The sequence below is a fragment of the Marmota flaviventris genome, chromosome 7, assembly GCF_047511675.1.
Source record: "Marmota flaviventris isolate mMarFla1 chromosome 7, mMarFla1.hap1, whole genome shotgun sequence".
Lineage (NCBI taxonomy): Eukaryota > Metazoa > Chordata > Mammalia > Rodentia > Sciuridae > Marmota > Marmota flaviventris.
In genome coordinates, this window is record NC_092504.1 from 72,796,354 (window position 1) to 72,817,356 (window position 21,003).

A 21,003-nucleotide genomic window follows, 5' to 3' on the forward strand; every position below is an offset into this window, starting at 1 on the left:
GTCTCCTTTCTTGATGTAAATGAATGACTTTTTTTTCCCATTGTTCTACTTTTCCAGGCCCCCACTTAGAAGTCATTGTGTCAGTCATAACAGGCCAAGTCCATTTCCTAAGCTGATCCAGTTGGTCTCACCTTCAAAAAAGACCCAGAACCCATGCTTTTCTTACCACCTGACCACCAGCATCCTAGTAGAATGGGGCCTACTTCAGCAGCTATTTCTTGATGTCCTTCATTCACCTTGGCCTCATTGTGCAGTCAATGCTGACATTCTCAAAATGACCCTGGACCTTAGCAGCAGAAAATATGTCTCACAGGGGCCAATTAGGTCTATGTAATCTGTCCCAAGCCCAAATTTACTTTACATCATTTCTAATTGGCTGAATTGTGGCTTCTCCAAAACTGATATGTTAAAGTCCTAACACCCAGCACCTCAGAATGTGGCTACTTCTGGAGAGTCTTTAAAGAGGTCACTAAGATTAAAGAAGGTCATTAAATGGTGACTCATCTGACTGTGTCTATTGAAGGATCCAAGAAGAAACAACTTGTAGACACCTTTATCTCAACTTCCAGCTTTCAGAGCTGGAAGAAAAGTAGTATCTGTTATTCAGCCCCCAGCCCATGGTCTTGTTATAAGAGTCTAGCAGCCAACCTGCACTGGGTTCTGTCCCTCTGGCCTCTCTGATGCTCCACACACATCAAGCATCAAGCATTCTGGGCCTGAGGGCCACTGGCTGCTCCTTCCAACCAAAACTCTCTGCTGACAGAAAGAGCAGGACTCACTCTGTCACAGGTCTCTTTTCATATATTTGTGGTCCTCCATGACTATCCTGTTTTTTAAAACAATTCCTCACTCCCTCCATGGCCTTTCTTCCCCAAGTTGTTCATTCATTTTTCTTAATAACACTTCTTTGCTCCTTGACTATTTCTCTTTAAGAAGAAAGGAAAGAATTTTTCTCTTCACTTCTGAATCCCTGGCACCCAAACACCTGGTACATGGAAGTCATCCAATTGTAAATAAATAAAAGAACAATGTTCCTACAGTATTTACCTTTTCAGGAGCAAAAGTACAGTATTTGCTGTGCTTATATGTAAACCAGTTGTTGGTCGATCCAAGAACAAGATGGAAGGATCAGCAATCAGCTCCATTGCTATACTGGTCCTTTTTTTCTCTCCTCTAGATAAAACCTAAAACACAGATTATTACATTGTCAACAAGAACCACTGTGGTCACCACCATAGTGAATTAACTTCATTTGGTGGATTAACTTCAGTCCTACAAGATACTCTTTCTCTATTACCCTCATTATTCTGAACAAGAAATAAATGGACACCTGAAAGAAGAAGGAGGTCTCTATTTGAACAGGTAAGTACCTGGAGGATAAGGGCAGAGGATCCAAGTGGCTGGACCTGATATGAAGCTCTTACTTTTAACATTCTGTATATTCCTCTCCAAGTCAAAGGTTTAAAGACAGTGAGTAACAAAACTAAAAGACATGGACCTGACACAGTGAAACCACAGTCTAAAACAGGAGATAATGCTAGGAGATGAAAAAGGAAAACACCTTGAGTATTATATTAGTCTTCTAACAACAACCCCCCTTCCCCCACACACACACTTCACTCCTTCTGACAAAAGTCCCTGAGTGGACTTACAAGAAAAGGGTACACTTGAAGCCAGGAGAGCTCATGTTCTGCTATACCACATAAGCACTTTTTAATTCCCATAAGATTTTCTAAATTTATAACATCTACACCCTAACTCAATACAGAATTCCCAATTAATTTTTTCAGATAAAAACAGGAGGTGGGATAGTCCAGATTCCTGGTTTAAACTTTTCAACCAGTCAATATTATTGTGTATGGTGAGAAGACTAGAATAGTTCTGGGGAGAAAGGCAGTAGGGAACAACTCTCAAATGAAGAGTCTCCAATGAGAAATAATCAAATGCAAATAATAACACTTCATTGGTTTAACACTTTTAAATTAACACTTTTAATAACTGGGCTTTAAAAAGACATCTGAAGACAATTTGGGAAATGTGGATGAATGCTGATTGACATAGTTGATGATATAAGGATATGATGTTACTCTTCATTTTGTTAGTTGGTAATGGCTTTGTGATAAGGTAGGCAAATGTCCTTTTTTCCCAATGCATATAAGTATTTTGGGGTAAAATATCATACAAATTTGTATAAAATGGTTCTGTAAGACAGAGTTGTAATAATTATGGTAGATGTTAACAATTGAGAAATCAAGGTGAATGGTACTAGTAATTATATTAACTTCCATATAATTAACATAATAATGATACATACTAAACATAATGTATAATATATAAATAATACAATGTACATATAATATACAACAAATATATTAATTACCCCCAAATCACATCATTATAATAATCAGTCCATCTTCTCTAGATTTCTGTTATGTTCAAAATATCATAAAAACTAAAACTATATAAAATTATTTCATTCTATTAGATTATGTTAATTATAAGAAATCAAAAACAGCCTTTACATATGTTCCCCAGAAATCCAAGCAAGTAACTAAGGACAATGAGTGCTTAATGGTAAAGAATAGTGTAAAAAAAAAGAAAAGTACCAAACTGGAATGAGAAGATCAAATAAATAAAGAGAGCCAAGGAAAAGAAAATCAATACTCAGTTATCAAAAATAAGTAGCATCACAGGACTATTTTTCCAAATAAAATACTTCACATAAAGCCTATCAGCAAGTATAACAGGAAACAGCAGCCAGTAGGATGCTCCACCCACATTCTTCATTTTTTTTTTTTTTTTTTTTTTTTAGGAGGGAAGATCAGGGGCTTCATTCAGAGACACTATATTCTAAACAACTCATTATCACATACAGGTCCAAATATCTGCTCAGAAAACCCTCCACGTGGAGCAGTAAACTATAAAGTTTGATCATTCTCTCCATGATCCTGCATAACCCAAAAAAGGTTGAGTTACTTAGTCCATTCTATTACTCTTGCCCACAAACATACTTCTCAAACCTAAGAGCCTGGTAGATGAGTATGGAAATAAATATTGGAAAAAAAATGGGAAGAAAGAGAGGATGAGAAAAAAAAAAGAAAAACTGCCAAAGATAAGCTATAGAAAAAATTAGTAGCAATGCAAATTAGAAGTCAGTCCTACTGTGATCAAATATAATTCTGGAAGTCAAATTACAGACAAGTTATATATACAAAGAAATAATACCTGGAACTTGTCACTTATCAATTCCAGAAATATGCCTCAATAAGCCATGAAACAAAGGTCCCAAGAAGAAGAGAAGGAAAAGAGCAGAAAAAGTCAGGAAGAGAAAAACAGGAAGAAGAAAAGTTAGTGCAAAGACATCAAATGAGCCCTGACTACAGCAAAGAGAGCACACTCCGCTCCAGGGATTCCACCATCTTTGAGATTGTTTCTCCAGCTTCATTTCCACCTTCCAAGTAGCTATGTAGTTATTTTTCTCATCATTACGGAAAACAGCCACACATGTCATAAGAAACTTCTGATTAAGGTCACACTGTCCACACAGGGAGGTCCGCTTTCCTGGCTACAATTCTACCTGTTTTTTTTTTTTTTTTCACTTTACCTTGGAATCAGCTACTTCACTTAGATCTAAATCCTCAATGACCTTGTTGATCCTCTCATTTTTTTCATGATTTGTCATAGTTGTTGGAAGCCGAAGAGCTGCTGAGAACTGCAAACGTTCTCTGTCAAGGTGTTCATGGGGACATTATTCTGAAGGGAAATACAATTTTAATGAGACATACTGAGTCTTTTATTATACTATCCCTCTAGTATATGTAACTCAATAGATGAAAATAACAAACCCAAGGAAATGCTGTAGTTAATGCTGTGTTTTCAACTCTGCTAACTACAGAGACTCCATATACAGACAGCTGCAGAGCCCAGGGAGGAATTTCAACACCCATCTGAACATCCAAGTGGAGCACAGGGAAGTATGATATGACTACTGGTAGACACATTCAAGTATGTTCTCAGGAAGGAAAAGAGGCAGGGGGGCAAAAACAGATATCAGCAGACCCTTCTGAAAATGATACAAGTAGAATTGATATCCATGTCCTACAGAGGTCATATTCCAGGTCCTCTCTGCCTTTCCATTTAACTCCACCCTCTTTCTAATGGGAAATTATGAGAAGCAGATGTAAGAAAAGTTGATTCTATGAGTATGTCACATAATCAACTGGAAGCACAATAAACTGCAAACCAAGACACTTCCCTATACAGAAACAAATGAAACCTAAAAGTAAATCAACTAATACTTACTTGAACCACATAACCTGAATGATATTTGAAATCGGCAGGTCGAGTTGCTCCATTGATCAAAACATCCCCAGATAATCCACTTAGATCTTTCCTTGCAGCTAAAATATTTAACAACCTACAAAAGGATAAACATGGTGCAGCTTTTTTTCCCCCTTCAATACAGGCCGCCTCTCTCAGCTACTGTTAGTTCAAATTCTGTTCAAGCTATAAAATTAACTAATTAAGAGATATATGACAACTAAAATTTTGTACATATGTGTGTTTGTGTGTTTCTGTGTGTGTGTGTGTGTGTGTTTACATTCAAATCCTCACCTTCCTTTTCATTTGTGCTACAAGAAAGCACAGAAATATAAAAGCAAGGCAAATTTGGCTTATCCTGTATAGACCTCCTAAAGGACCCTCCTGTCCATCTGACATTGGTGGATCCAACCCAGGAAATGTGCTCTTTTATCTAAGACTTGTGTCTTCGATTATTCCTTATGTTCCATCTCCCCATATTTAATATTATTCCCTTCTTATTATTCCTCATTAGCTCATAATAGGTTCGACAGGTGTACCTCAACCACTTTATGATGCTGTATTAGTAAGACTGATAAAAGTTATTTCTAAAAGCACACTGAAACTACAAAAAGAAAGCTGACTTATAATTTCTATTATACTCATAAAGACTTGTTTTGACCTTTGGGTACCATAATGGCATTGACACCAGGTTTCATCATTCCACTGAAACACAAAAGCAAAAATGAGTAATTGTTCCATTTTAAACAAAGTTCTATTAAATTATGATCTATGTTAAACACACTTAAGAGAATTTCATGAAATTGCATCAGATTCTCATTAACATCTCTTAATTATTTTTTTTAAAAAGAAGTAGGAAATGACTTACTGAAAATAGGTATATTCTGAATGAACAGAACTTAGTTACCTTCCTACTTGTGATTTTATGCTCACACAGTGTGTCAGTCATTTATATTAGACTTGCCCTTCCCCTTCCTTTCTTAATAGGAATACGATGGATATCCTGGGAATAGGGCAACAGACACCGGCACCTGGGAATACACGATGGGAAGCAGTGAGAGAGTAGAGGGGAAAAGTTGTAGGCTGTGAAGAAGCTTATATTGGAAAATAAAAGAACTGAACAAATCAATAATTACATTAAGACTATGAAGAGGCATTTTTTCACTGTTTTTAAATAGACTTTTTAAAAAACAAAATTTTATAAACATTGAAAATGTGTGAAGAACCTAAAGTGTTAGATTGGAATTGGTGCATTAATTAGAAGTAATAGGTTTTAATCTACACAATAGTTATAGAAGAGTATAGATGGAAGGGTGCTGAGGAACCATCTGCCAGCCACCACTCCACTTACCCCTCCTGGACAGAACCACAACCTCGTGCACTTGCATAAGGGATTCAGCTTTATTTTTTTAACCAAAGTATATATATATATATATATATATATATATATATATATATATATATATATATATACATACACACACACACACACACACACACACACCTACATACACATACATACATGTGTGTGTATGTTCATGCATACATATATTCCCTAGGCATGTCCACTGAGGTGGTTTAATTCCAATGACACATGAATAGCAATGAGCATTCTAAACACTCAGATGACAGTTTATAAATACCATTCTCCACAATTCCATAAAATGAACATCAGCTGATTCTGGCCTAGCAGGGTCAGTGCATATTTTGTTTTGTTTTGTTTTTTTTGTTTTTTTGGTAATAGGATTAAACCTAGGGACTCATGCATCATAAACAAGCACTCTATAATTGAGCTACAGCTTCTGCCTTTTTAAAATTTTACTTTGATACAGGGTCTTGCTAAGTTGTCCATTCTGGACTTGAATTGTGATTCTCCTGTTTTGGTGTCCTGAATAGCTAGGATTACAGGCATATGCCTCAACCTCAAAAGTGTATGGAACTTCTAGCTATAACAAGAAAATACTCAAAAAATGAAAGAGTAAGTCAAAACAGTGAAGGAAGAAGGGAACTCAAATTGAAAGGTCTCCCACTGACTAAATTCAGACCAACAGAAGTATCAAGATAAATAACAATAATAATACATTACCACTAAGTGTTATTGAAAGAGGAATCCATGACTCAATAGAGTATATTAAAGAAGAAATAGTAAATGAAGCTTTTTCCTCTTAGTTTAATGCAAATTATGAGTTAATGGAAATAAATCACCTTTTGGTAATTATCATATTTTCTGATCTAGACAGGAGTCATGAATGGGAGCTGAAGCTGATGAGTTGGACTATAATAAGGAACAAGATTCTGGATTAATGTCAGAGCACCACCTTTCACAATAGTAATGAAGTGCAAAGAGGAAAATGGTGACACTGTGGTGAAATTTGGCAGACAGATGCATAACCAGGTGATCCATTTTAACATCACCTGGAGTGGGATGGAATTAGAAGGTACCAGTCTGGATGAGCCTGAAGAAACATGATGTGGTGAGGAGCACAGTGATGGGCAGTCCTCAGAACCACACCTGCCTTCATTCTGAGGATACCTGTCTCCTCAGCTGCTGCCAGACAACAAATGAGTGATTACACAGGAGAGGGTCCTTCTTTCTAGAAAGTAAGGCTGAAAGAGCTAGGGATAGAAAATCATCATGTGAACAGTCTGCTCTTAAATGATTCCCAAAAGACACTAGTAAAAATGAATGCAAAAAGAGACACAGTAGGGCTAGGCTCAGTGGCACGCACCTGTTATACCAGCTGCTTGGGAGGTGGAGGCTGGAGGATGTCAAATTCAAAGCCAGCTTCAGCAATTTAGTGAGGCGCTAAGCAACTCAGTGAGACTCTGTCTCTAATAAAATACAAAATAGAGCTAGGGATGTGGCTTAGTGGTCAAGTGCCCCCGAGTTCAATCCCCAGTACCCCCCCCCCAAAAAAAAAGAGACAGTGAGGGGAGCAAACAGTGCAATGTAACAGGTAAGAAATCTAGTGAAAGGATTATGTTCATTCAGGTTTATGTTTGAAATCATTAAAAAAATAATCATTAATCTGAAAATTTCCCAAAGAGAATAATGAATTTTCCTCACCATTATAGAATATTCATAAATCTTCAGGAATGGATAATTTTCCCCATAGTTATTGAACACTGGTGAGGAAAAGTTCAAGTGCTGTGTATGAAGAAAAACTAAGCTTAAGAGAAAGTTTTTCATGAGGTATGAAAATCTTTTCAATTCTCATGGTCAAATTTGGTTTAACTTCTTCTTACAAAAGGAAAGCAAAAAAGTATCCAAAGGAAAATCGAGATTCTCACCACATTTCTTGGAATATAGTTACTGTTTTGAATGGTGACTTGTGCTATCAAATACCATCCCATAGCCTACTAACCTGAAGTGAGCAGACAGGAGAAAGATCTGACACACAGCAACCAAAAATGGGTGTCCTTTCCTACAGATACTTACACCAGAAACACAAGAAATCACAAACAACAGTCCCTGCAATTGTAAAAATTGAAAGAACTTCAATATTTGACTGCACTTTTATTAGCCTAAGAGCACAAAACCATGACCCCTGTCCTTTGCTAAGAGGCACAACACTGAGCCTTAAGCACAACAAGAAGTCTTGAGCAGATGTGACACTTAGGGTATCCCATAACTAGTCTACTTGGAGGAAAAGATAATCTAGAGGTGTTTGGGAATGTGGCTCAGTGGTAGCAAGATGGCCCACTGTGCACAGGGCGAAGGGCTTGATCCCCAACACCAAAGTGGGCAGGGGCAGGCAAATGTACCCTCACATGAAGAATGCACTTTATATGTATTTATCCTACACATATTCAAATCAAATTACCTTTTACCTCTTTCAACACAAAATCTGAAAGTACCAATATTTTCTTGATTATCTCACAAAACTCTTGTCAGCTTTTCATAAGTCAATTCTATCTAATCATTAACAAAGGATAAAAGCTTTAGATCCACTATTCCTCTTCTTATTCACCTGGTCAGGATTTCTCAACCAACACAAGAGAGACAAGAAGTAGGCATGATAGCAGGTATTGCCAGAGAGTTTTAATCCTGCACAAAGCCCCTGAGCTCAGCCCATGAATCCTCAGAGCCTCAACATTTTTCTCTCAGGCACACCCCAATACTGTCTACCCAACCCTGTCATTTCCTTGTCCTCTGAAGGATGTTAGGCATTACTGACAGTAAAGACCACAGATGCATACAAAATATCAAGAAAACTGGTCAAACACCTGATTTTATATAGAGCTACAACCACACCAGGCAAAAGGACTGTTATAACCACTTTCCCAGCCTTGGAGAGTCAGGAAAAGTTGCTTGCATACACTAGGAGTAGTTATTTCCTCTATTAAAAAACAAAACAACAACAACAACAAAAAAAAAAAAAAAAAAAAAAAAAAAAACAAGAAACAATCATTGCCAGGGCAAATCCAAATTCACTTTCCCTCATGACAGAGGGAAGCGCAGTTCTCTAGCAATCAGACAAACAGTAACAACCCTAATGGCCAGCATCTGTGAGCTCATATAGATACAAGTAGTGAGAAGTTCCAAACTCACTGCCACTTTAATAATTAAATGACACATTAATACATTAATTGCACAGTCATAAAAGCAAACAAAACTTGATGCAGTTCATAAATTCTCTTCAAAGTTTAAACTGCCTGATAAGTGATCCAATCATTTCAGTCCTAGCTTAGCCTAAAGGAAAGAAAGCATGCATCTATATGTCTCTACAAAACTTGTACTCAAATGCTCACAGCAGTCTATTGGTAGTAAGCAAAGCCTAAAGGTCAATAAAGTGATCTTTTAAAAAGTTCATGCACATACCTGATATTCAATAGTATTTCTTTCTCAACCGTTCTTCATCAGAGCAGAGAACCACTCTTCACTTGTACTAGATAGCGATAGCAGATGTTATGAAAACTCAACACAGCTCCTTGGGTAATTGTCTCCTGGTCACCAGCGATCATCTCAGGGAGGTCATTGGTGTGTCTTTGTAGCATTGGGATAACAACCTGGTCATTACTGGAAGACATCTTCAGAGGTTTTGCCTTTCTGTGGAGGGAAAAGTAATAGTAAGTTGATATTCCATATAAACGAGATTGTAAACTCTAGATACCAATTCATTGAAAACAAGATGGTTTTAAACTGTGCTGCAGTGAGTAAATTATTTTCCAATGAATAAACAGCCTGCATCACTATGATAAGAATAACCTTAGAACCTAAAATGGGAGACAGATGAAACTTTAAATGCTTGTACTCAAATTAGATGTCAGATAAATTCCAATAAGCAAAATAGTTGAGGATGAAAATTACCTACAACTCATAAAGGAGAAAAAAGACAAGTGAGCCAGGTACATTGGCACATGCACCCCTGTAAGCCCAGTGAATCTGAAGGCTGAGGCAGGAGGATTGCAATCTCAGAGGTCAACCTGGGCAACTTAGTAAGACCCTGTCTCAAAAGAAATATAAATGTACCTCAGTGGTACAGAACCCTTGGGTTCAATTCCCAGTACTTAAAAAAAGGTGAGGACTGCTCCTGACTTCAAAAAGCATATTATGATACAGCTTCAGTTCAGGGACAGCCTACATGAGCATCATAATATCCCCTGTACTTTTTTTTTTAATGTTGAAAGTATTCATAATGTTGCTACCAAAATGGGCTTAGACCGGCAATCAGGGACAGCAGAAGGTTTTCTGAATTTAGAGTCCAGACTTCACATATCTGTTTATTATGTACTTTCAGTCAAGTAAGAAGGTAATCTCCAATATTGTTTACAATGCAACAGATTTCGTCACTAGGAAAACATTTAAATTCTAGGAAGATATCAAATTAAGTATGAAAATGATTAAGTTAATTAAACCAATAGTTAAGTAGATCAAGACTTGAAAACAAAAACTGAAAAAAGAAATCAAAATTAAGAATTCAAGCCTTAAGTGGTTGTGCATACCTATAGTCCTAGCTATATGATTAGGCTGAGGCAGGATCATCATGAATTCCAGGTAGCACTGGTAGTACAGTGAGACTCTGTCTCTTATATGAAAAATAAGGGACTGTGGAGGTGTAGCATAGTGGTAGTGTGCATGCTTGAGACCATGGGTTGGGTTTGACCCCAGTACAGGGGAAAAAATACATTAAGCATTCAATAGCTGAGTTTAGCTACAGTTTAAACAATGACAATGGAAAAGAATTAGTATAGTTTACTGAATTGAAGAGAATTAATAAACTTTAGTTTTCTGAATTGAAGAGAATTATGTAAGAGGATAAGGAACACAGGGCATGATGGGAAGGGTGTCTGATCTACATGTAACTAGAGATGTGGGAGAGGAGGGAAAAATGAAGCAGTATCAGTCAGAAATACTGGCCATAGTTTGGAGGTTGAAGCAGGCGGACTGCATGTAAGAGCAAGACCACAATTGTAAAGTTTAAAATGTTGGAGGCAACAGCAAGTTCAGAATCCATTTGAAAGATCTTTGTCATTCCCATCCATTGACTTTCTCTCTCCTCTAATGATCTTGTCCTCCCGACTCTGCTTCACTATGCCTATTTCTGGTCCCCCTTGTCTAAATAATATCACATCAGTACCACTAAACAAAGAACTGGTAACTCTGGTCCCCTTTGTTTTCCAGTATAGTTATATTGATTAAAATTCCTTTACTGCTTTTTGACATTACTTTTTCTTCCAGTTTTTAAAGGCTAGTGGCTGGACCTAAGTTTCTGGGACTCCACCACATTGGACCTCTGGCGTAGGACTTCAGAAACAACACTTAAAGCAAGCAAAATTACAACTATGATAGTTACAACTACAACAAGCCATTTCAAGAAGTACAATTAGAACATGCACTGTTGCATGCATTATGGAAACACTGAGAGGGCTCTTCCATTGCCAATCCTCAGTCTCCTCTGCATCCTTATTTATTTATTTATTTATTTATTTATTTATTTATTTATTTATTTATTTTATTGGTTGTTCAAAACATTACAAAGCTCATGACATCCTTGTGTGACACATACAAAAGACACAGCCCTCAAAAGTGAATGCCAGATAAAGCTTCTCTGAAGAGACACAATGTTATCCCCTTTATTGTCACTAAACTGTGTGACAGACCATTCTGTTTTCATTATGGCCTCCTTGGTGTAACATAATTATTAAGTGCAGAGGGCCATTGGGTCAGACCATGTCCATTGTAATGTGCTCCCTCATGGCAGCTTTCTACTCTAGGTTGTATATGATTTTGTAAACATCATACTTATGCTCACTTCAAATGCTTCAAGGATGCTTAATGACAATAAATGCAGAAACAGATTTTGCATGCTTGTGTAATTTAATACACCTTGTTTCAAAAACAATGTGTTTCCTAAGAGAATTCCTGTACAATACCCAGTACCTGAAATAAATATGCCCAATATACATTTGTTACTATGAATCTCTATACATTTCTGAAAAAAAAATCAGCAATTACATTTCCATTATTAGGTAAGAAAATAAAACAAGGTACTATTAAAGATACACACACAAGATGATATATTTACAACTTAATTTTTGGTCATATATTTGAACATTTTTAGCATTATTTTTATATGTATTGTAAAAGGCTGGTTAATTTTTAAAGTTAATTATTAAAACAACCACTCACAGAAAAATTACAAACGGAAGTTCAATAATTCTTTAACAAACCACCCAAACTTGGAGTTAAACTTAATTTCCTGTGAATAAAAAAGCCCCAATATATTAGTCAGTGCCTTTAAAATATATGTGAACCAATTTCTCCTACACCTTTAGGAACTCCTATGCTCAGTAAATTTATGTCCATTCAATATCAATTCTATTTATCTTCACACACTTGGAGACAGGTAAGTGTTTTACCTTTACCAACCTGCAAAAACCCACTATAATACCAGGAATCAACTGCTCCCCCACATCATTTTCTGAGAATCCATTCTGAATCATCAGTTTGTATTTCATAGTCATTTTCAAATGAAACTGTCAGGTTCTGCACATATAATAAGGATTTACGACTCTCCACTTGAGCCTATGAATATCCACTTGGCAAGTAAAAGAAGGATTAAAATCTTGGCATCTCTGGATCCATGTTATATCTGTCTCCTTTGTCAGTCACCTTGGATTCTGGAAATGACAGACCTGACCAATAAACCCCTTGTGATGAGTGGAAACTACCCCCGCACATACCACACAAAACACACATACACATACAACTAGGAAATACCAGCTTTCTTATATCCAACAGGTTCCCACCAGACCAATTGTGAGAATGATCATCCATGCCATAGTCTGACAAAAGCTGCCTGACTATGGATACTTCTATGTAGTTCCCCTTGTCTTAATAATCTAGAAGTTCATATCAATGCCCCCAAATACAGGGTCTGGAAACACTGGTCTACTTCCCAGTATACCTATATTGATTAAACTTCCTTTCCGCTTTTCACCATTACTCTTTCATTTGATTTTGAGACAAGGAAAAGAACTGATTTGCTAACTGCCCCCCACCTCACCTCCATTTCATCAGGCCTCTGGACTAGGACTGAACTCTGGTTAACAAAAACTCCCATCATCTCACTTGAGCAGCATGCTTGCTGTTTTTTTTTTTTTAACAAATCACAATATAAACCAACTTTCCTGCCAAATAAATTTGCCCAAGTTGTGTGTGCTCAGAGGCAGGGCAGTTAACAGGTCTTGACTCAAACATTGAGAGGAGTCAGCTGGGTCTTTCAAACAGATCCAAAGAAACAGCTTCCTCTTAATATGATGCCAATCATTTTCTGCTGTGCTGTTGAATTCCTGAAGAGCTTTCCCCAAATACCCCTGGCTCCTTTCCAGGCTGCCTCCTTCCTGCAGTCTGGGTCCATCATGAAAAATATGACCCCTTAAAATTAACAGCATAGAAATTCTGAGTGGGGAAATGAGACTGGCCCACCTCCCCTTAAAAGAGGGTCAAATGCTCCTCAGCAACAGGTACAAGTGAATAAACACAGAGACCCTTTCTTGTTTTCAAAGAACCTGCCTAACACTTCCTCAGAGCCATGTCTCCCTCTGACTCCCCAGACAGCCTCCCTATGTATTCACTTGGGGTTTTACCCACAAGCCAAGTCCAGTAGGGGTTTGCGGGGGCTTCCCATCCCCCAGCGTTCTGGGGACGTGGTCTGTGCGGATCCTGGACCACGCCCACAGCCACCGCAGAGACCTTCACAGGACCCAGAGGTCCCCAGTGAATCTGCTGTCTTGGGGTCCGCCACTCACCACTGGAGGCGCCTGGAAGGTATGGGCGGCCCCGCTCAGTCCTGCGGGTGGGGAGGAAGTGGCTTGGACGCGGCTTCGCCATACCGGGATCGGGCTTCAGGGCTGGGGCGCCGGCTGCTGCCTCCCAAGAGCTGGCTCCCCAAGGCCCAGACAGTAAAACGAAAGAGGAAGGGGTGGTGCTGCTAACAGGAAGCAGTAAGTAAGCATCAGGGGGCCTGAGAGCCCAGGTTCTGGGAGAGTGTCCCAAGATAAGAAGAGGAAGCCCTGCTGGTTGAAATAAGCCCTCACAGGGAGGGAGGAATGGGTGCTGTCATGCACCATGCACACTGCAGGGCTGACACTTGCTGTTGGCAACATGGAACACCTCCCTCTTCTTCACCAATACTTCTCATTGACTAATGTACAGAACTTTTCCTGCAAGTTGGTGAGGAATGCATCAAATTAGTTTAAACCTACTAATCCTTTGATTTATGTGTGGAACTTCAGTTTTACAGAGTTCCTGCTAATATTTGTCCTATTTTCTTTATTTTTTCCTTTGAGACAATAAGGATTGAACTCAGGGCTTTGAGAATCCTAGGCAAGCTGTCTAGCTCTGAGCAACATTTTCAGCCCTCTTTAAATTTTATTTTGAGATAGGAACTTGCTAAGTTGCCTACACCGGCCTAGAATTGCAATCCTACCTCAGCCTCCTGGCTAGTTGTGATCATTGGTAAGGGCCATGGTGGCCAGCTCAGTGTGTCCTTATTTTATGTCCACCATAGACTTGTTAGAATACATTCCAGCACAGAGCAAGCAAAGAATTTATGTTTCCTGTGCAAAGTGACAGCTTCATTAAGGCCTGATACTTGAGCCAAAGACATCTTGGTTCTACTATCTACATCTGGTATAGTGACATGTTATAGCAATTTCATCTCCTTATTGGCCCATGGGTAATCATGGGAAAAAAAAGTTAATTTCTAATGGCTTAAGTTTATATGTTATGCTTCTTTATCCTTTTGTTAATTTTCAGAATTCATGGTTTTAAAATGCTTCTTGGTTATGTTATTTGTGGATTGTTTTCTACTTGGGGGGGGTATGCTCAACTTTTTTTTTTCTTTTTCTTTCATTCTTATTTTTGTTTGTTTTAAATTTAGAACAACAGAAATTCATTGTCTTGTAGTTCTGGGACTAGAAGTCCAAATAAAGTGAAGGTAGGGTTATGTTCCCTCTAAAACCGTAGGGATCCTTCCTTGCCTCCATGTCACTCCCAGTGATTGCTAGCAACTCTTGGTCTCTTTTGTATGGAGCTGTATCACTCAAATTCTCTGTCTTAATGTAGAACTCTTCCTGTCTCTGTCTTCACTAGGTGCTTTCCCTGCCTCTCTCTTTAAGTGGACAACCTATTATAAGCACACCTGTCCAGCTAATTTTTAATATTATGGATATACTGTTTTTCTCTTCATGGCTTAGCATAGTACCATGTTTTGTAAATATTCCAGAGATACCTAAAGAAGAAACTAAGTGATCTCTTTTGATAGTAGAGACTGAATATCCCTTATTAGAAATACCTGAGACTAGAAGTGTTTCAGACTTTGGACTTTTTTATATGTTGGTCTGTTTGCATACATATCCTGTGATATCCAGGGAATGTGACCCAAGTTCATATAATCTTTGCATGGATGTAATTTATACAATATCAATGTACAACATTTTAATAATTTCATGGATAAAACAAAATTATATTGTGTGGAAATTTCCATTTGTAGTATCATACCTGCCCCTCAAAGACTTTCAGATTTTGGAACAATTTTAGATTTAGGGACGTGCATCTTGTATGAAGTTAGATGTGTATATAGTATGTCACATATTCATTTCAAACCCTTCATATGTATAGGTCATTTTTGTCTACTTTCTCTGTCAAAGATTGAGATATGTAGGGTTAAGTTTCCAACTACAATGTAATTTTCCTATTGCTCTTCATATACAATCTGATATTGTTTTATATATCTTAAAGCTCTGTTATTCCATATATAAAATTCATGATAATTAAATCATGTGTGTGAACCATTTATCCATATTAAATAACTTTTGTTAGATTCCATAGTCAACCTATTAAGTATAAGACTCCTTTACCCCTTTTAAGAAGCATTTTCTTCTCACATATTTTCTCAAAATTCTATTTGTCTTTAACTTTACTTTGAGGGGTCTTATACAATTTCTAAGGTGATTTTTTAAATTTATTTTTAACCAATATTTGGAAACTCTGTCATCAGTAAAAGTTTAAATCATTTGTATTTATACTTTAGACAAATTTCTATCACCTTAGTTCTTTATTTTTTTATACTTTTACATAATTTTTATTAATTTCTTAAGTTTAATTCTTTATTAATTTCTTTTCTTTGCTCTTTCATTCATGTGATGCAATTTGCACAGAGATATGAATTTATTTGTTTTTAATATTTGTATCACCATTTCCCCAACAATATTAAGAATACAATAGTATCTATTAACTATTTTGAAATAATACACCATGTTTTAAAGGCAGCTTTTGGTAGTTTACATGCTGGTAGTTTGATGCTCTGTGTCTTATGTTTTGTTCTGGCTTAGTTTTTGGAAAATAGAAAAATTAGGGGTTGGTACAGGATTGCAATAGCAGAAGAAAATATGTGCACATGGATACATATGTGTCCTTTAGCTGATGTATTGTAATATTCACTTTTCCTTTCTGGTCCTCACTTCAGGTTCTCTGTTCCATGTGGCAGCAGTGTCCTTCACAATTCATTTCATTTAGTGAGAGTGAGTGCTGCCTTCCAAGTCTTTTGAATATGCTGATTTCTCCATTGGTAATGAAAGGAGAAGTGATGCAACTGTCACATCCCAATTGCATTTTAAGGTGTTCAAATGCTTTCATATACATTTCTTTAGCTGGGCTTCACAAAACCCCTAGATAATATTATGCTCATTTTCTGGAAAATAGAAATAAAACCCAGGAGAGTTAATAGCTGTCCAAAACCCAAGACACCACGCCTCAGAATCATGAATCCCACAGTCAGTCAGGATGGAGAAAAGATGAAACACTGACTCAAATATTCTGACACTAAATCCAGGGGTCATTTACATTCCAGTTACATAGAATTATGATGTAGATGACTTCTGGAGTGTGTAGAATTGTCACTCAAATACAGCTGAGACAGCCCAGGATTTAGGGAAGGTGAGAAACTAAGTTCATGTTTGCTCAGTAAAGATGTTTCAAAATGGCGATATTACCAAAAGTTCTCTATAGGTTTAATGCAATGCCAATCAAAATCCCAACGGCATTTCTTGTAGAAATAGAGAAAGCAATCATGAAATTCATATGGAAAAATAAAAGACCCAGAATAGCAAAAACAATGCTAAGCAGGAACTGTGAATCAGGCGGTATAGCGATACCAGACTTCAAACTATACTACAGAGCAATAGTAACAAAAACAGCATGGTACTGGTACCAAAACAGGCGGGTGGACCAATGGTACAGAATAGAGGACACAGAAACCAATCCACAAAACTACAACTATCTTATATTTGATAAAGGGGCTAAAAGCATGCAATGGAGGAAGGATAGCATCTTCAACAAATGGTGCTGGGAAAACTGGAAATCCATATGCAACAAAATGAAACTGAATCCCTTTCTCTCGCCATGCACAAAAGTGAATTCAAAATGGATCAAGGACCTTGATATCAAATCAGAGACACGCCGTCTAATAGAAGAAAAAGTTGGCTAGGATCTACATTCGGTGGGGTCGGGCTCCAAATTCCTCAATAGGACACCCATAGCACAAAAGTTAATAACTAGAATCAACAAATGGGACTTACTCAAACTAAAAAGTTTTTTCTCAGCAAAAGAAACAATAAGAGAGGTAAATAGGGAGCCTACACACTGGGAACAAATCTTTACTCCTCACACTTCAGATAGAGCCCTAATATCCAGAGTATACAAAGAACTCAAAAAATTAGACAATAAGAGAACAAACAACCCAATCAATAAATGGGCCAAGGACCTGAACAGACACTTCTCAGAGGAGGACATACAATCAATCAATAAGTACATGAAAAAATGCTCACCATCTCTAGTAGTCAGAAAAATGCAAATCAAAACCACCCTAAGATACCATCTCACTCCAGTAAGATTGGCAGCCATTATGAAGTCAAACAACAACAAGTGCTGGCGAGGATGTGGGGAAAAGGGTACACTTGTACGTTGCTGGTGGGACTGCAGATTGGTGCAGCCAATTTGGAAAGCAGTATGGAGATTTCTTGGAAAGCTGGGAATGGAGCCACCATTTGACCCAGCTATTCCCCTTCTTGGTCTATTCCCTAAAGACCTAAAAAGAGCATGCTACAGGGACACTGCTACATCGATGTTCATAGCAGCACAATTCACAATAGCAAGACTGTGGAACCAACCTAGATGCCCTTCAATAGACGAATGGATAAAAAAAAAATGTGGCCTTTATACACAATGGAGTATTACTCTGCATTAAAAAATGACAAAATCATAGAATTTGCAGGGAAATGGATGGCATTAGAGCAGATTATGCTAAGTGAAGCTAGCCAATCCCTAAAAAACAAATGCCAAATGTCTTCTTTGATATAAGGAGAGTAACTAAGATCAGAGTAGGGACGAAGAGCAGGAGAAGAAGATTAACATTTAACAGGGATGAGAGGTGGGAGGGAAAGGGAGAGAGAAGGGAAATTGCATGGAAATGGAAGGAGACCCTCAGGATTATACAGTGGAGGGGGTAGAAAGAGAGGAGGGGAGGGGAGGGGAGAGGTGGGGAGGGGGGAGGGTGGAGGATGGGAAAGGCAGCGGAGCACAACAGACACTAGTATGGCAATATGTAAATCAATGGATGTGTAACTGATGTGATTCTGCAATCTGTGTATGGGGTGAAGGTGGGAGTTCATAACCCACTTGAATCAAAGTGTGGAATATGATATGTCAAGAAATTTGTAATGTTTTGAACAACCAACAATAAAAAATAAAAAAATAAAAAAAAATGAAAGCTGAAAGGCTTTGTTTCTCTGGCTGTCCAGCAGGGGGTGGTGTACAACCAAGGAGATCTGTTGCTTAGCTTTTCCTGAACAAAACCAATATAGTTTACAAGAATTCCAAAAGTGAAAGTAAATATTGGTTTTGGAACACAACAGGAAAATAAAGGAGATACATTTTTTTTAAATTAGTAGCTAAGATACCTATATTTACTTATTATGCATAACTATACCATTATTTAGAATTCAAATATTTTAAGTAATTTTTCAAAATTCCTGAAGATAAACTACAAACCCATAGGTGAGAAAATAGCAGAATGCTCTATATTAATCTATCCAAAGCACCTTCTAATTTCATATTAGTTGAAAGCAATTAACTTGTTTAGGTGTTTTAGGAAACTTCACTCCCTATACTTTCATGTCAGCTTTGTCCCATCAATTGGCTCAGAATCCACAGAAGTCCTCTGCAGACTGTATCACATCTGTGTCCATCTCTATATTGGAACTGCTCAGACAGCTTGTTCCCTGGGGACATTATGAGCTCCTTTTCTGGAAGGATAAGTAGGCTCTTGTTAATCTTCATGTTCAATACCTGTTCCATGAATATGAATGTTAGAATTCTACACCCTTAACTAGAGTCCAATACAGTTCTAGGTATGGCAGGTCATGTAGCTCTAGAAGATGACTCTTCTTGTCCTACCAACTTTGATTTATAGAATAACAGGTGAGGGTATCTTACTAGGGTATCTGAAAATTATTCCTAATCCTCTGATATATTATACAAGTGGCATGTGTGATAGATAGATAGATAGATAGATATTTATTGCTATTAACAAATGTGGGTTTTGGATGTCTTGGTTACCAAGAAAGGGATATATGTTACCTGACAGCATAATTTCAGCAAAGCTTAGAAGGTGATTCTCCCTTTCATGTCCTACCAAGGGCAACAATGTCAGGAGGATCACCTTGAGACTCATTGAGAGCTTGATTTATTATATACTTATATATCATGTTTTCACCCTCCATGAATCAGTTGATTTACTATGATTGATAATGTATTTTGTCTATTTTGAATAGTGCTGCAATAAACATGGGAGTGCAGATATCTTTTGAATATGCTGGTTTCATTTCCTATACATTTTAGTGAGGTTGCTAGCACATATGGTGTTTCCACTTTTAGTTTGTTAGGGAATCTCCAGATAAAGTATAGTTATATAAAGTTTGAATTGGAGAGACAATATTTTTCTGGTTTAATATCCCTATTTCTCAGATGTATATTTGTGATTTTAAATTTATATTGACACATATGCATATTTGAAGGATTTCTCTGCGTTTTGTGTGTGTGTGCTCTTTGGTAAACATACCTCCAATGTCTAGTATATTAAGAAAGAATTATTATCCAAAGTTCATGTATGAAGACATGAATTGGTGTGAATATATTTGTATACAACCAGAGATGTGAAAAATTGTGCTCTATATGTGTAATAAGAATTGTAATGCATTCCTCTGTCGCATATAAATTTTAAAAATCAATAAAACAAAATAAAGAAGGCTTGTTCCTTTTTAGATTGTGACAGTAGCACCAGGGCACTAAAGCAGGGAAGGATAACACAAATGGAGCAAGAGAGAAACACAGTGGACCAATTGGCATGGGAACACCTGTAGAACAGAAAGACAGTCTGAGCTTAGCTGATTTAGAGTTGGCACAGTGAGCAGTATGTGAAATGATGTCCATGTTTCTCAACTTGTGAGCAGAAAGCTGAAGCAGGGAGCAGTCTTGTGGGGCTGATGCTGGATCATGATGTGGGAAACATGGGAGATCATAGCAAATATTGTCTTAGTGTGCCAGCTAGCACATACTATGTGGCCAGAATGTGATTAAAACAGAGATGATTGCATACAGGGGAATTCAGGTCAGGGATTCAGAGGAAGTGAAACTCTCTTTCCCTTTATGGCTGGTGCTTGCACAACCATCTGGAGAGGGTTGGGAAACTGAACAGGTGGACAGGACTACATTCAGGGAGACTTGGATATTTATGGGTGGTAAAATGTACAAGACCTGCCTTTCCTCTTTCAACCAAGGAAACTGGTTAGCCAATATTATGTGCTGAAGTTTTGGGAAGCCCCTGAAATTCAGATAACCAGCAGAAATCAACCTGTGCCCACCCCTAGAGATGTGTTGATCTAATTTCTGTGGAGTAGAAAACAGCCAACAAAGTACCACAGATCCTAGATGTCAGTCACTGGAACTTCCTATTTAGGTCTAACTCTGCATCAACCCTGCCCTACAATTGTAATCAATCTAATATGTCCAGACAGAACTCCATAATCAATCTAATATGTAATCAATCTAATATGTCCAGACAGTACTCCAGAAAGTACTTCCCATTGTATCCTACCTCATGCTGGTAAACAATGAAA

The 21,003-nt window shown here is 37.6% G+C and overlaps 1 protein-coding gene across 2 annotated transcripts in view; it reads right to left on the bottom strand.

Annotated features, from left to right (window-relative positions):
- LOC139706424 (broad substrate specificity ATP-binding cassette transporter ABCG2-like) overlaps positions 1-13,713 on the bottom strand; it is a 33,207-nt gene extending 19,494 nt beyond the window's left edge. For both annotated transcript variants that reach the window (XM_071614436.1, XM_071614437.1), the window contains exons 1-7: positions 13,576-13,713; positions 9,143-9,370; positions 7,050-7,152; positions 5,228-5,351; positions 4,303-4,417; positions 3,605-3,753; positions 1,048-1,184 (exon numbers count right to left, since the gene is read on the bottom strand). In XM_071614436.1, coding sequence (XP_071470537.1) covers positions 1,048-1,184; positions 3,605-3,682 — 215 coding nt within the window. In that variant the 5' untranslated portion in view covers positions 3,683-3,753; positions 4,303-4,417; positions 5,228-5,351; ... (1 more) ...; positions 9,143-9,370; positions 13,576-13,713. The remainder of the gene's footprint in view (positions 1-1,047; positions 1,185-3,604; positions 3,754-4,302; positions 4,418-5,227; positions 5,352-7,049; positions 7,153-9,142; positions 9,371-13,575) is intronic.
- Between the last annotated feature and the right edge of the window lie 7,290 nt (positions 13,714-21,003).